General features: G+C 47.6%; 5 protein-coding genes across 5 annotated transcripts; 2 read left to right on the top strand and 3 right to left on the bottom strand.

Annotated features, from left to right (window-relative positions):
• Positions 1 to 411: 411 nt before the first annotated feature.
• N7520_010844 (uncharacterized protein) lies at positions 412 to 7,566 on the bottom strand (the record flags this gene model as incomplete). The annotated part of the gene is made up of 1 exon (XM_057144777.1): positions 412 to 7,566. One exon carries the CDS (start codon positions 7,564 to 7,566, stop codon positions 412 to 414), a length of 7,155 nt encoding a protein of 2,384 aa, XP_056990531.1.
• A 1,635-nt stretch (positions 7,567 to 9,201) lies between these two features.
• On the top strand, positions 9,202 to 10,020 carry N7520_010843 (class I SAM-dependent methyltransferase; the record flags this gene model as incomplete). Its single annotated transcript, XM_057144776.1, has 2 exons — positions 9,202 to 9,725; positions 9,780 to 10,020. The coding sequence occupies 2 exons, from the start codon at positions 9,202 to 9,204 to the stop codon at positions 10,018 to 10,020; spliced, it is 765 nt and encodes a 254-aa protein (XP_056990530.1).
• A 321-nt stretch (positions 10,021 to 10,341) lies between these two features.
• On the top strand, positions 10,342 to 11,101 carry N7520_010842 (uncharacterized protein; the record flags this gene model as incomplete). Its single annotated transcript, XM_057144775.1, has 2 exons — positions 10,342 to 10,540; positions 10,791 to 11,101. The coding sequence occupies 2 exons, from the start codon at positions 10,342 to 10,344 to the stop codon at positions 11,099 to 11,101; spliced, it is 510 nt and encodes a 169-aa protein (XP_056990529.1).
• Positions 11,102 to 11,767: 666 nt separating this feature from the next.
• On the bottom strand, positions 11,768 to 12,554 carry fmn1 (riboflavin kinase; the record flags this gene model as incomplete). Its single annotated transcript, XM_057144774.1, has 3 exons — positions 11,768 to 12,058; positions 12,136 to 12,357; positions 12,438 to 12,554. 3 exons carry the CDS (start codon positions 12,552 to 12,554, stop codon positions 11,768 to 11,770), a joined length of 630 nt encoding a protein of 209 aa, XP_056990528.1.
• Positions 12,555 to 13,364: 810 nt separating this feature from the next.
• N7520_010840 (Zn(II)2Cys6 transcription factor domain-containing protein) lies at positions 13,365 to 15,547 on the bottom strand (the record flags this gene model as incomplete). Its single annotated transcript, XM_057144773.1, has 3 exons — positions 13,365 to 13,382; positions 13,435 to 15,266; positions 15,322 to 15,547. The coding sequence occupies 3 exons, from the start codon at positions 15,545 to 15,547 to the stop codon at positions 13,365 to 13,367; spliced, it is 2,076 nt and encodes a 691-aa protein (XP_056990527.1).
• Between the last annotated feature and the right edge of the window lie 878 nt (positions 15,548 to 16,425).

The following is a 16,425-nucleotide window of genomic DNA, read 5'->3' as shown; positions in this document are numbered from 1 at the left end:
GGTTGGAGTGACGTCGACGAGTATTGATAAGATCCCGCCGGATTGAGAAAAAAAGAGTATTTTTAATATTGTTACCTAGTTATCGTCACGAAAATTTGTGGGAGAAGAGCTCTACCGAGACCCTACCTGGATAAATATTATTGTTGGCTATGTAGAGTATGCCTTCCCTACTGTATAAGTATTTCGTCTTTGGCCTAAGTTTCTCCGTCTAGTACTTTGCTGGTTTCTTCTATCTTATCAAATGGTTCGCGCTGAAGTTTGTACAGCCCGGACTATCGGCGACCATATCCTGAAGAAATGTAAGGGAGTCTAGAATGATGAGAAAGGATATAGACAAAGGGTCAGCCTGTTAGGTTAAGCCAAGACAAGAAACTGGCCTAATGGGCTGGCCAATGCCGAGGGCTAACTGGTTTAACTACAAGCACCATTTTGAACAGCTATCATGTCTTTCAACGTCTGCATCAGAAGCTCAAAATTGCGACGGATGAACCAGTGATCGCCATCCACTTCAATAAATTTGAAGTCGTTGGAATGCACGCCCCAGCAGGCAATTTCATCGGGGTACACCAAATCATCTTGGTGAGCTGCAAACGCTGTGATTGGGACATCGAACATATCCGCTGCCTGGAATTGGTACGAAAGAAGCAGTGGAGCATCTTGCTTCATCATTGGTAACAATGACCGAATGAAATTCCCATCATCAACATACCGAGAGAGTCCGAGCAGATACTCAGGGCTGCTGTTATCCGTCAACAGCTGCAGGATGACATCTCGCCTTTGCCAGATAGAGATAAGCTGAGGCGCAATCGACCCAGTCACCATTAGATAAGGCATAGATTTTCCTTCCCTTCGAAGAGCTCGCATCACCTCGAAGGCAATGATTCCTCCAAATGAATGCCCCCAGAAAATTCGTGGTGGGGTTTTCCAGGTGTTCATGTCTGCAAGAATGGCCGAAACAATCTCTTGTACGTTGCCTGCCGCTGCCTCTTCTAATCTATTCTCTCGACCAGGTAGTTGCACAGCAACGGGATCCAGGGCATCGGGAGGGTTTGCGAGGAAGGGAGCATAAAATGATGCACCCGTACCCATGGGGTGGAAACAGACCACGCGGGAACCATAACCTTTTCCTCGAATGAACCATGGAGAAAGGACTGAAAATTCAGTAGTGAGGGATGCATTAACTTCTGCGTCAATTTGGGTGACAAAATTTGTCGTCTCTACCTTTGAAGGGTCACCTTCAAGTGAAGACTGGACTTCCACAGCGACATCTTCAAGACACGGTCCCTGGAACAGCCGCATAAGAGGGTACGCCACCCGGAACTCTCGCAAGATCATCCCTCGCATTTGTGTGAGTGTCAGAGAGTCGAAGGCATATTTGTCGATTCTTTCTGTAAGTGAAATGCGACTTGACTCAATTCCCATGATCTTAGCCAACCCAGAGCGTAGCAATTCACCAATGTAGTCTAATCCACTTGGACTTGAAAGATTTTCTGCAGTTCTTCTTGAATTAATTCCCTTCGGCCTATCTGGAGTCCTTTGGATGTCCGAGAAAAGACCATCACGACTGAGATGGGGGTGCGCTTTCACAAAGAGGGAGAAGTCAGCGCCACTAACCATTCGTTGGGTGGCGTTTTGCAGGATTGTGCGCTCCAAAACCGATAGAACAGTAGGAAGGTTGACGGAAGAAAATCCTTGAGATTGGAGAACATCATAAATTCGATCAGTCTGCTCGGACCGATGTGACATTCCTGCAAACGATCCCAGTACACCAAGGTTGAGGGAAAGTCCTGGCAAGCCCAGGGACTTGCGATGAGACGCCAGTGCATCAAGAAATTTGTTAGCTGTCGCATAGCTAAACTGGCCGGTGAGTCCAACAACGCTGGAGACGGAGGATATCATTACAAAGAAGTCCAAAGCCAGTTTCTCGGTAGCCAGATGAAGATTCCAGGCTCCAATCGCCTTGGGAGCAAATACCTTCCAGAAATCATCCTTAGATGTTTCTTGGGCGTAGGCATCATTCAATACGCCCGCGGAATGAATTATCCCGGCAATTGATGGCCAATCGGTCGAAGTATTACAAAGTTCTGCAATTGCTGCGGCCTTACTGACGTCTGCCTGCCGAATTATAATCACTGCTCCTTGGCGCCGCAGCTCCGAAATGATTGCGAGGTCCTCGGGGCTCTTTGCTCCCGAGCGGCTAACAAGAAGCAGGTACTGGGCTCCTCGATCGAATAAGAATTGGGCTAGATGTAAGCCCAGTCCACTGGCGCCACCTGTGATGAGATAGGTGCGATCGCCACGTAAGGATAGTATCTTGGCTGGCTCAATTGGAATATTCTCGTTGACCGGCATCTCCACTGCCACTTTCCCAATAATAGCAGACCGTGATAGTGACTTGAGGGCAGTTGGCAGCTTTGAGATTGGATACGATGTTACAGGAAGGGGTGATAACTTCCCTTGATCAAACAACTCTCCGATTTCTTCAAACAAACGATTATGAAGATCGGGCTTCTGGACCGCCAATCGGTCAATATCCACAACGAAGAATGAGCAGTTCTCTCCAAACTGCTGAAGACCAATTCTCATGTTGCGGTATATGTCTGTTTTCCCAATCTCCAAAAAGCGACCAAAGGGAGCAAGACACGATAGCGATTGAGTAAACATGTTTCCGGTAAGAGAATTAAGAACCAGGTCTACTCCCCGACCCCCGGTAGCCTCTTTAAGTTGATCGTGGAATGTCAAAGATCTGGAGTCCCAGACGGTCTCGACCCCCATATTAGACACGATTTCACGACGTTGAGGGTTGCCTGCAGTTGCAAAGATGCGAGCCCCAAAAAGCTTGGCCACATAGATGGCAGCAATTCCCACTCCACCAGCAGCGGAATGTATTAGCACGCTGTCTCCAGCATTTAATCGACCCAAATGCACCAATGCATAGTATGCTGTGAGGTATGCCACTGGGATACAAGACGCTTCCGCCACCGTCAAGGATTTCGGGATGCGTAGAACTCGTTTGCGGTCGGCGACAACCAGTCCTGCCAGGCCATGAGCAACCCGAGCCATCACCCAAGTACCAACTGTCATATCTTGCACATCTTTTCCGACTTGCACGACACGGCCTGCAACTTCAAGCCCGAGTTTTCGACCTCCAAGTGCTCTCGAGGTGGATCTTTCAGTCAACAGACCCATACTATTCATTACATCCTTGAAGTTCAGCCCACTGGCATGAACCTCGATTGATATATCAAAGGGGGCAAGTGATTGCTCAGCTATTCTTTGAAAAGAAAGCCTATCAATTGATCCGCTAGCATCAGGCTCACAAAAATAAGCTCCTCCGCGTGCAGGGAGCAGCGTTGTCTTCTGACGCTGTTTCTTGTGGCTGACTGGCGTGATCTGTTTGAAGAAGCGCCCCGCAGAGCGAATAGCAACAAGAGTATCATGCCGACTTAGTCGGTTAGTGCGAAGCTCTTCTTCCAGCAAAGATATATTCATGTCCTCCTGCTCCATGGGAAGATCCACAACGCGAATGCGTGACCGGGGGAGTTCATTGACCATAACTCGCACAGCTGCTTCGATACATGAGGAGACCGGATCGCATCTCAGATCTGTGGGTGTCATACATCCCCCTGTGGTAAATATTATCACGGTAGGTGTCCCACCTTGCTCATGAATCCAACTAGCAACGCGACGTAAAGCAGTGAAAATGATATCCACTTTTTGACAGATATCGAGCGTAGATTTTGCCACCGTGGGAATGATGATCAGTGATCTTCGATCCAGGGGAAATCCCATTCCTGTTTCTGCCCAAGTACTATCAACTGTGGCCATGTCTGCCTGATGTATCGATGCACTTATGAATGTTTTCTTTACAAGAGGCATGAGATCGTCTGTTGACTGAAATTGAAGATCAAGGAAAAGAATATTGGTGAAATCAATTGGAACTCTGTCAGACTTTTCATCTTCAGACTCTGGCATGATAGTGATCTCGTGTTCATCATATTCGACCAAACCAGAATTACCCACTCGCTTCGCTGTGAGTCCAACCACAGATGCCAGGAGTTGGCCATTCTCATTGTATATTGTGGCATCGTAGCAAAACTGATTGTTGTCCCGATGTCTCACTTTAATGTGCGTGAAGGCTGTTGTGGCGCCATCGGTATGAGAGATCTTCGCTTTCTCGATATGATGAGGTAGATAAACCACATTACAGTCTCCGTGATGATGAATATCAACAAATGCAGCATGCAAGCAAGCATCTAACATGGCAGGATGGAATCGGAAGCGTTTTGTCTCTGCATGGAAAATTTGTGGGAGTTCAACTCTTGTGAATACTTCGCCTCCAAGACGCCATATCTCTTTGTTACCACGAAAAGCCTCCCCGTACCGAAGACCAGCTCGTTCAAGCTTTTCGTAGAATTCTTGGACGTCAATCTGGGTTCCCATTTGAACACGCAAGCGCAACTCCTCCAAAACCTCTGGGGTGGAGTTCGATCGTTGATCAAAAGCGTTGATTTTTCCCCTGGAGCACAGCTGCCATGAAGTTTCTGGTGTTGAAGCTGCACCACGGACTCCTATCATGTAGTCCTTTGCGGGTGATATTATCTCCAATAAAACCTGAGGCGCAAAATCCTCTGCTGGGGCCAAAACCACAGGATTCTCAAACTGAAGGTCTTCCAGCCAGACATTCATTCCCGACATATGCTTTGCGGCAGCCATATATGCAGCCTCAATATGCCCTGCCATGGGAAATACGATAGCCCCATCGACAACGTGATCTGCGAGGAAGGGCGAGACACCAGTATTCAACCGAAGTTGAATGGATACACGGCCATCATCCAGCAAAGCAGTCGATTCGCCATAAAACGGATGCCGAGATTTGGCTAGTCGTCGATACTGGCTCGTCGGGGTTTCAAACCAATAGTTTTCACGTTGGAAAGGGTACAATGGAAGGTCAATGAACTGGCCACCATGGCCATTGAAAGACAACAGATCTACTGGAATCCCGAATGCATGTGCGGCCCCGAGAAGACGAGACATTGGCTCAGTATCGCTTTCTCGAATCATGGCTGGCAATATTTGAGCTGAAACCTTCAACGATTCAGCAATCCCTCGGGTACCCGAGACTAGAACTGGATGAGGGCCAACTTCAATAAGAAAGTTGCAGCCATCTTCGAGCATTCGCGTCACAGTCTCAACATACCGTACAGGTTGGCGAATATTCTTAAACCAGTACTCACCCGTTAGGTGTATACCTGGCTCTTGGCGGGTGGTCACAGTAGAGTAAAGGTCGATTTTGGTGGGATTGCCATTGATTGTTGACAATGAATTGAGAACTTCCTCCTCCAGCGAATCCATGGCAGCACTGTGGTAGGGAACGTCTACCTTCACAAACTGCGCAAATGCCCCACTTTCTTTGACTTTGAGACTAATAAGTTCTAGGTCATATGTATTTCCTGTCAAAGTAGTCATCTTGAGACCGTTCAAGGTCGCTATTTCGACCTTTGCTCCCATTTGATGTCGGTCAATCAGCTGCTGGGCTTCCGAAGAAGATAGTCCCACCGCCAACATGGAGCCCATGCCGGCCGCCTTGCTCTGAATACTTGATCGCAGATAGATTGTGGCGACAGTATCTTCAAGACTCAGTGCACCAGAGATATGGGCTGCTGCAACCTCTCCAATGGAATGGCCGACAATTGCATCAGGCTGGATTCCATAGGCGATAATCATTCGTGCCAACGCGATTTCAATGGCTGCGATAGCTGGTTGAACAACTACAGTAGAATCAAGTTCCGAGGAGTCCTTTCCTGATATCTTCTCAAGGATCGAGAACCCCGCCAATGGAAGGAAGATCTTATCGAACGTGTCGATAGACTCCCGGAATATAGGCTCTTCTTCGGCTAGACGCATCCCCATCTTCAGCCATTGTCCACCCTGTCCGGAAAAGAGAAAGGCGACCTTGGGATTAGCTTCCAGTTGCTTCCCAAACACCAGGACATCTTTGGATCTTTCATTCGCTCCCAATTGATCCAGTCGAGCACAAAGCTCCTCCGATTCAGTGGCTGGGATGATAGCGACCTGACGATGACAACTTCGACGTAAATTCATTGTGTAGGCTACGTCTTCCAATGACAAAGCGAACTGACGGATGCAGACTGCAAGGTTTTTTGCTATATCCTGCATTGCTGCTTGAGATCTAGCAGACAGAAGAACCACGCGTGCTCCCCGGGTTTGCATCGGGGATGGGTCGGCCGTGGGTGCCGCTGCGAGGATGGCATGCGCATTGGTACCTCCAGCGCCAAATGAGTTTAGCCCAACGATTATCTCATGATCGGGCGTGGATAGCATAGGAGTTAACTTTAATGGCACAGCAAGGTTGAGAGACTTAAAGTCAATCACAGGGTTCGGCGTCTTGTGGTTGACTTGAGGGGGGATTTGACCATGGAAAACAGCCAGAGTAGCCTTAATGAGACCAGTAATCCCTGAAGCTCCCTCTAGGTGACCTACATTTCCCTTCACTGATCCGATCCACATAGGGCTGCCGTATGCCGAGCGTTTCTGGCCAATCTGAGCTCCCAGTGCTTTGGTTTCAATAGGATCTCCCACCGGGGTTCCTGGACCATGAGCCTCTACATACTGCACCTTGGCTGGGTCAATACCAGCCCGAGAATAGACTGATTGAATCAGCCTTGATTGAGCCTCCAGACTGGGGACTGTATAGCCTTCAGGTGTGTTCCCGTCTTGATTCACAAGAGAACCGCGGATAACGGCGTAGATTCGGTCTCGATCCTGCAGAGCTCGAGAAAATGGCTTTAGAAAAACAACCCCCACTCCTTCACTTCGAACGAAACCATTTGCTGCAGCATCAAAGGGCTTGCAGGCTCCATCTGGAGAGAGGAACCCTCCTTTGGACATGAGAATAGTTGACTCGGGCCGTAATATCACATTGACGCCACCAGCAAGCGCACCATCACTTTCGTGGGCCCAGATGCTTTGGCAAGCTAGATGCACTGCAACCAGACTACTTGAGCAGGCGGTGTCGAGGGTGACACTAGGTCCCTGAAGGTTGAGTCGGTGTGAGATGCGATTTGCTATCGAGCAGTTGGCAACCCCCATAGCAGTATGAGGACTGATATAATCACGTTGATCCGCAGAGGTCTGGATAGCCAGATGATCATAAAAAAATGTTCCCATGAATACACCGGTACACGACCCAGTCACTTGTTCCAAGGTAGTACCTGAATCTTCCAGTGCATGATAACTAGCTTCGAGAGCTAGTCGTTGTTGAGGATCGATCCTCTCTGCCTCGGTCGGAAAGTATCCAAAGAACTCAGCATCAAAAGCTTTAATGTCAGGCACAAAACCACCCTTTGGGCTTCTAATTGTGCCTTGCTTTCGGGCATCCGGATCGTAGAAAGAACCCGAGTCAAATCGATCTTCGGGAACTTCGGTAACCATATTCATACCTCGTTGCAGGACTTCCCAGAAGGTCTTAGTGGAAGTGATACCCCCGGGAAGGCGGCATCCAATGCCCACAATAGCGATTGGCTCAGGAATTGCGGTAGGCATCTTGATTTTTTTGTGATTTTTGTTTGTCTGATGAGAATGTGACTTATACAAATCAATCGCACAATTGAAATTTCGGATTTTCGACTGACTTGTTTTGCAAAATTTTCGACATCATTTGTTCCATTTATACGGAGTAGAGACCCTAGGAAGATCATCTTTTCAAATACGGATTGATACGATGCGGTAAACGCGGTCATTCGATTTTCTTTTTATGCTGTACATCTTCATTTGGTAGAGCATCTTCGAAGATCTCGATTATTTCGATGATAAAGTCAGAAGTGATTCACAACTATCATGGAGACTATTGGGCCAATAATTTGGAATTTGCTGCACAATCGCTTTTATTTCCTAAGTGGGGTCTGAAATCTTGACTCAAGGTGTCACAAATTTGGAACAAATCACATCTATCACATCAACAACCTTCAGAGCAGATATCCTAGCTGAAAATCAGACTTTGCTATCCCTGGTTGATTTTTCCAGTGTCGGACAGTAGCTGCTGCATGAACGTCTTGATCCGGCAACTTGCTTTACCGATCATGTTGTTTAAACTTCCATATTCTTCTGCAGTGGAGAGTATGCTGAATATACACTGTGTCTCTGATAAGTCTTTATTGGATTTAATTGGCTCAATTCAAGGAATTTCAAGAATCAGTGAGGAAAAGGAAAAGGTCAAAACCTGAATAGTAATACAAATTCGGAGTATGTGACGCAGCCTTCATGCTGTGTAACCATTTAGCTGAACCATTGCATGCGATTAGATTCCCCGCACGCAATGACAGTAAAGGCCATATGCTCTATCAAGTCTCAAGAAACCCAATAGGGCAGCCACAGTGGGAATGGGTTCAGAGTAGAATGAATATTACCTAGTATGAAGTTAAAGCGTTATTGTGTGAGCTCATGGCAACAATCTACAGTGTTATAGGTAGTATATTTAACATAGAAGATATCGCCATCAAATATCTCAGAATTTCTATGACCCGATCGTAGTGACACCACGATGCGTATAGAGCCCGCGTTCAGGAAGAGGCAGATTTATTAGCATATTTCGTAGTCTCTTGGGTACCAGCGAAAATTTTTGAACCGCGAAAATTATTGAAGATGCCAATTCAGCATATAACGCACGATATTGCCATCTGGACATCATTTCTGACATATGTACTTGATAGAGTATATCTCCTCCCACATCCTCATTACAGAGGCTATCCCTCTTACACATATCATATCCATATATGCACTCAATCTCCACCTTCATATCGTATCTTTGTACAACATGTGTACTAATACGTACTAGAGGATGTGCAGAGCGTGAGTTCGAGCGTGCGAAGGTAAAAATATCAGGGAAACGCCACATGCAGTGACAAAGTGGAGATAAGCTCCACGGGAGATTGTGGGTTGTGTTACACAAACAAGAGATCCAAAATGGGCCGTGCGATATCACTTGTCATCAGCTGGCGTGATTATAAACCGATTACCAACTCGCGGTGAAGGTGTCAACAAACATCACTTCTCATACTCCTTGTCGCATATTTGGATACTTATTTTCATCTCTTGAACATTCCTTTCTAAAGCTTGATTGATACCATTGTATGATATCAAGTCGTGATGTCCTCCATCTACCCTTTTGAGATATCTCAGATGACTGTTGAACAACAGCGTCTCAACGACAATCACCGGGTGTTCAAACAGATGACAAACGGTAAATTGCTGCCAATGTGTATTGAACGTCATCTCCGGTCCCTGTCAGCCCCCGTTGTTGCCGATATTGCCACAGGCACGGGAAATTGGCTCTTCGACTTGGCGCGAGAGCTGCCGAGCTTAGCCCAGCTAGATGGCTATGATATCGACAGTTCGAAATATCTTGCGACAGAGTTGCAACCTCGTAACGTGGCTCTTCACGTGCATGATGTTCTCAACCCGTTCCACGAGAGTCTTCGTGGCAGGTATGACGCTGTGCATATTCGATTATTGTACCTCGCTTTGAGAGCCGATGACTGGACAACTGTCGCCGCAAATGTCAAATATATCTTGAAACCGGGGGGGTGGATATTTTGGGAAGAGCTAGGTTATCCAGCTTATTCATGTGTGCCCATGAGTGCATCATTCGCAGAGCTCTTCAGAATTGAAGGGAACTATGGGATCCAGGTGGGACGGAATTTACGGTGATCATTCCCCAAACAGACATCAAAGAAAGATAAAGCCTAACAACATCTTAGTGCGCCTGTACAATTGATGTCACAGCTCAAAGGCGAAGGGTATGCTAATTGCGACCAGCAGACGTTCAACTCATTGGCAATAGAAGAATCTAGTTTCACAGACTCTATCGGTAGGGGTGTGACGAAGCTTTTGGAAGTATCTATGAGCCACATTCTAAAGAAAGGCGGAAATATGAGTATACGCTCGGAGGAAGATATCGATGCATTAGTCAAATCGCTCCTGATGGACCTCGAGCAATGATCTGTCATTGGAGTGGATATGCGATGGGTGTGGGGGGCAAATCCTTGTTAGCACTTTTATTAGAGTATAGGGTCAGGTCCCCTCCGTTTGCGAGTATATATATTTCTTAGCTTGTTCTCTCTGTCTCTCTCTCTCTCTCTCAACTCTCCTCTATATGTCTGATAATAAAGGTCTTGTCTCTTTATCTATTTCTATATTACTATATTGTTAAGACCTAACTCTCCCGGGCAGGAGCGTAGCCAACTGAGCCAGAAGACAAATTATATCCGCAAAGCTGGTCTTTATGCCCATAATCCTGGATACTTCTGTCGATTTAAGAGAATGGCCGCCTGCTTCCAACTCGGGGATGACACTTGTGTTCATTGTCAAATCGAATTTTTTGGCGAAAAGCACGTTGGACAGGTTTTGGGTAGCCTCAGTCTAAGTTCAGGCGGTTGGTCTTCCCTTTGTGTTCCCGACTGCCTTCCTGATCGTGTTGTTGTTGTTGCTTGCCTTGCGGAGATGGCCTATCTTCATGATGGTAGGTCTGCAACTCCTTATCTTGTAGCCCTTGCTACAGGTGATTGCTGACCTCCATGGAAATAGACCATGACAGTTTAAATGAAATGGCCATTACTGACAGGTACTCAGAAAACTCAACCTTGAACCTTCCATGACCTTGATCGAGCGGTACTTCCAAATACGCGATGACTATCAAAGCCTAACCTCATCTGAGGTATGATATTCATCTCGTCGCCGTTTTGCCATACATCGCTAATCCCACTTGACAGTTGATGCACCAGAAAGGATTTGTGAAGACCTCGATGAGAGAATGTACTCTTTGTTCCTTATTCATGCGTTCCAGAAACCTAACCCTGAGATTCAAAGCTTAATGCAGAGACGAAGACAGTCGGATACTTTGCCGCTCGACCTCAAGCGTCTGGTGCTTAAGAGGCTTACCGAAAGCGGAAGCCTGGACTATACGCCTGATGTGCTTCGAGAGCTCCAGAACATAATCGCCGATGAGCTAGATCTCGTGGAGTTCAAAACGGGACTGAAGAACTGGGTCCTGAGGAGGCTCCTGTATCAGTTGAAAGTTTGACATTCTCGATCTTTAATCTTCGGGGCTGGGACCTGCGGTATAGTGATCATGATTCACTTGAATATGCTCGTGTTCACTCTGCAACGAAGGAGAAAGAAAATCAATTTTTTCGTACAACTGCTTTCCAACCATCCAGGCTGAGTCATTGGTAGTAGCGTTGTAGTTGGTGCATATGCCGTGGATATGGATTCTCGGCCACTAAGGGAAATGAAAGGTTGTCAGTGGTGCCAAAATTCACAACTTTGCCCTGGGGGAATATAAGTTTCGCTTATCTCCTGATTCTTTAAAAGAATCAGTCTTGATATGATATAATATTAACTGCTATTTTGCAATTTATCTACTCCTCTACTATTATATCTAAAATCCTAATGATACTGGGGTCCCACCTCACACCTTCTAGGCAGAATAGCATTAGTAAGACTTGTATTCTTTGAGTTATTACTTTCAGAGTATCTGAATCGACAATAAAGTAATTTGATAGCTCTTTCGGATTCCATTATGGAGGGAGAAGGTAATTTATGACTTTCTTAGATATATTAAATTAGATCTTCATAATTCAAGACCGATATAGACAGATAGATCCAACATTGAATCAGCTTTTCCAGAAACAAGACATTTAATTCATCAATTCTATCAAGCATCTAATATTCATGTGCAAACTTTTGATTAGAAGCTTGACAACCACTTCCGATCTTCGGCGACCTTCTCCGGGACGCGTCCGTCATCAACGAGATATCGCTTGTACGCGTCCCGCAACAGGCTTTGTCGCGCAACTTCGCAGTCTACACGAATATCCTCAATCAGTGCATCCACAGAGACATAGTCATACTCCGGACGAATATATCCCAGAATGAGGAGGTTGAGGTGCGTATTGTAGAAATCAGGAAGGCGGTTGAATTTCGGCTGCGGGATAGCGGTTGGGGATGGCTGAGTGAGAGGAGGCATAATATGAATTTCCTAGATTCATGTCAGCAGCTTACCGGGGATTGAAATTGCGACATTGCGTCAATTGTTAAGGTGAACGGGTCACATACCACCGACCGCACGGTGTTCTTATAGTAGGGATTATACCCAATGCTCAGAACTGCCGGCTGGATAATTGGCTCGCTGGCTTTCTCGGTATCTCCCGTTAAGCCATTCTCATGCGCAAAGTCCTTGGGGTCGAGTGCTACCACTCCGTAGTAGACGCCTGTTGTCAGATCTGGGTGGTCCTTGGATAAGTCGTCGGCGGGAATGTTGGCTGTCGGGATTCCTAACTACAGGCTGGAGTTTAGTATATGTCTTTCTATAGTAATTCAAATAATCCACGCATTGGAAGAGCTTTAGTTCGGCATACATCTTTGCTCCCTCGGCCAAAGCCCTTAATCACTGGACCAGACAATCGAATGGGGTACGGGGCTTCTGGACCAGCATCGGGGCCAGCAACAGGGTCGCGGGGCTTGTCGGGTCGCATCGTGGATATTTCTTAGTGAAATCAAAGCTTTTGCGGGGTTTCCGGTAATCAAGTGGTGATCGGTTGTGCGAGTTGGAGTTGGCGCGGGGTTCACGTAATACCAGATCACGGCAAAGTTGGGAGTGAGCGTAGGATACTTATATGTCAGTCACGGGGCTATCACGTCAATGTGCACGACGAGATAGGACAGAGAATTGCGAGTTATTGGTGAGACGTAGGGAACGATGATAGAAGGAAGCTGGAAGTCGGATGAGCGGGCTGTTGGTGGGGCTGTCGATAAGAAATTCGACACCCGATATCTGAGGCAGTCATGCAGGATGCACATGCAAATGCAACTTAGAAATCTACGTCTTATGATTCGTTTCAATAATGATCAGCATATAGACGATCCAATCAAGATTACATGGCAACGCCCAATAGCATTGAAACGTTGACAGTTATAGGATGAATGGCATTAATCTCGTAAAAACACAGTCCCAGCCCAAGATATCATTTTAGCCTTTTGAGCGCCAGAAACACAAAAATAAAGGTTCCAACGGTTCACACTGGGCCATGAACCGCTAGGCCTAAAAACACCGGTTGTATGTACGAGTAAGAACAAACAAAGAATCGGGGGAATCATGTAGTCCCACAAGAAACCAAAATATGTACCGGAAACCCAGATCAAAGAGACAAAAGACAAGGGATGGCCTAGTCAAGGGTATGAAGAGAATAACAAGAACAGCGGAAAAGTGTGCAGTACAAGAAAAGACCCAAGATATCACCATAGAAATTGGACAACATCCACAACTGAGGATGGGGTGGCGCAAATCAAATACAGGGCAAGAACTGTTGCATGATTAGTCAAAATTCTTGCTTGGCACAGCTCGGGGATACTCACATTCATCACGATAAGCATTGGAATGTCGAACACATCTCGCTTAACTGTCCAGCAGTACGCGCACTCGACTTTGCCGTCCTTGAACCCAAGCTGGTTCATGCCAGCCTCACCGGCAATGCCACCTTTGCGTAGGTGGTTGTTCCACTTTCCGTTGTCTTCCTGCGCCACCTCCATGTCTTCCTTGGTTTTATACTTGAGGAGCTTGCAGCGAGTCATTACACTGCCCCGAGAATCACCGAATGCTAGGCGCGCAAAATCTTCATAAAACTCTACAACGCTATCATCGTCAAGAAGCTCTGCCAGGAAGACTGGTTGGGGTCGACCGTTGGTGTTCTCTAGCGTCGAGCCACGGGGTGTGTAGCTACCACGTGAGCTTGTGCCGGATTGCGGCTGTCCTGTACCGCCAGTGTTGACATTCAAATTGGCCTCTTTGCCTAACAAGACATCTTTCTTCCATCCTGTCAAAATGCTAAACTCCTTCCCAACGGCGGCAATTTCTCCCGTCCGTCGGCAGACAATTGTGGGCGTGCCACAGGCATTGATGAAGTCCTCGTATTCCCAAAGGGTTCGTTGGAAGCATTTCTCCATAAAAATCAAATCATCTCGATTAAGGGTCTTGGTGGTCGCAATGAAAGAGGGTCGGATAGATGCCAAAGACTTGGCGATACGCACGGTCTTCTGTGGTGAGAAGCGACGCTGGATGAAGGCAGTGAGATTGTGGAAACCACTCGTATAAGCATACGGTTCTTTGACACTTTCGTATATCGACGACGGATTACGATGACGTCGCTTGGGCCCGACATGTAATTGTTGGTGCTTCAAGCTAGGTGTAGTGATCATCGGTCGCTGTCCGTTGGGCGCAAGACTGTTGGACTTGGCACCCGCGTTGAATGTCCCATCGTCAAAAGTAGAGGTAGCCACGTGTGGACTACTCGCTGATCCAGGGCTGGTGAAGTTCGCAGGGCCACTTTCAATAGCGAAAGCATGTGGTCCATCTGCTTTCATGTGTCCCGGAAGCATGCCATTCTGACCATACACGCCGCCGACGTTCACATGCGGCTGGCCCGAGGCCTGTCCCGTTGACCACTCATTCAGCAAGGGATCGCCAAACATGAAAGGCTGATTCCCCGGACTTTCACCATATCCAGGAGCTGGCGTGGAGAACTGCGCCGATCCACTGCGGCCCAGCGACCCTCGCTGTGTGCCTGACTCAGTAGGCGAATCTCCAGCCCCGGTCGCCATGTGTCCCAGCATCCCAAATTCAAGAGCACCGTAGCGATTTTCAAAATTCATGCTGGACAAATCAAAGTTGAAAAGAGCAGGGTCGCTGGGGTCGAAAAATGGCCCCGCGAACGGATTTGCTGGTTGGGAAGTCTCTCCGGAGAGGGCGGTATTGGGGGGTTGTTGGTTCACAGTGGATGATAAGCTTGGGTTGCGACCATTCTGACTGGTCTTGAGGTTGTACGTAGGTGAAACAGGTGATTGAGTGGTAAAAGGACTTTGACCCATGGCCGTTTCTTGGTACATGTTGTAGGAGCCCTGCGACTGGGGTTGTGGCTGTGGCGTGGGGTAGAAATTGTTGTTTGCTTGCTGCGGCTGCTGCTGCGGCTGGGACTGTTGCTGCTGCACAGTGTTCGTGCTGCTGCCATTCCTAGACAAGGGCAAACTACTTCGCATGGGAGTGTTGTTAGGATAGAAGTTCGCGGGCGGTACTCCGGGCATCAATGCTCCGTCCGGGGCATCGTGCAGATACTTGGCCTTTTTACGAACACCATCATGACAAGCCTCTTGTAGACCCCGCTTAATGCAGCGCTGACATGGTCGCTCGTCGCCTGAAAAATGGGGATGTTAGCCAAGAAATTATTTGGTGCCGATCATCATGCTTACCGCACGTCAAATGAGCTCGCTGACAGGCGAAACAAGCTCGGCGGGCCTTTTTCCGCCGCGGTCGCGATGGATCTTTAGCATTCGCAGCTTTGCGATTTTCGGCCTTCACATTGCCATTAGACTTCTCTCTGCCGGAGTCCAGTGGCTCCGAATATTCAGTGATATCGGCGGAATCGCGATCGCCGTCCATGGGGACCGGGGTGCCGTTCTTGGCTTCCATGTTCATTTCGTCATGTATCCCGGGGCGGGGAACTAAGAATGAAAGTAACACTAACACGCTCCCAGAGCTTTAAAAAGTATTCGGTCTGCTATCCGAAGAGCTATACCGGCACTCGTCGTTGTTCGATCGCACGATCTCGAGGCTGTGGCGACGGGACCATCCGCGCACTTGGGATCGTCTCGGCAAATGGAGAGAAGATGGAGATCGGGAGATCCACGTGTCGGCGCAATTATGTACCGAGCAGAATTAAATGGTCGCAACTTGACAGCACTGCGTATCCAGCTCCTAGTATCCACTCCGCTTATCACTGGGAATTTCGGTAGTTCTCGTCTATAGTCGCGCGCTCGTGAGCAATTCTGGCGGGGGAACGGAAGGCAGTCGGGTTGAGTCACGGGTGTAATGAGGCACAATCGACTCGGAGTAAGACGTAAGTGCAAAGATCTGACACATTGAAGGGTCGTGGAATTGCAAGCTTGTTCAGGAGTTCACGCGACAGGTGAGGAGAGGAAAATGCCGCAACGGTTACGGGCGCAGCTGAAATCGGGAGTGGAGAGAAGGCGGCAGGTTCGTTCGGCTGCGGGGAAGCGGGAATGTATTCGGTTCGTACGAGGTAGAGGTCCCAAGATAGACAACTTCAAAAGAGCCGTCGGGAAAGTCCAAGAAAATAACGGAGGCCTGTCAGCTCTGCGCGGAGAAAAAAGATGAAGAAGGTGGAGGGTCTGAGAATTGCAACTAACTTCGGAATGTTCCCGTGACTCTTGAGGTCTAAGCATCAACAGGCAAGACTTCAACCCAACCGATTGCTGCAACAACCAGGGAAAATCATAAGTATATTTTCAAGGTATTGATATATCTAGCTTCATTTTTTTATTTTCTCTCTCTCC

Source organism: Penicillium odoratum, assembly GCF_028828045.1.
Source record: "Penicillium odoratum strain IBT 22623 chromosome Unknown utg000008l_segment0_segment0, whole genome shotgun sequence".
Lineage (NCBI taxonomy): Eukaryota > Fungi > Ascomycota > Eurotiomycetes > Eurotiales > Aspergillaceae > Penicillium > Penicillium odoratum.
The sequence above is the reverse complement of the archived record's forward strand: the minus strand, read 5'-3'. Positions and strand labels throughout refer to the sequence as shown.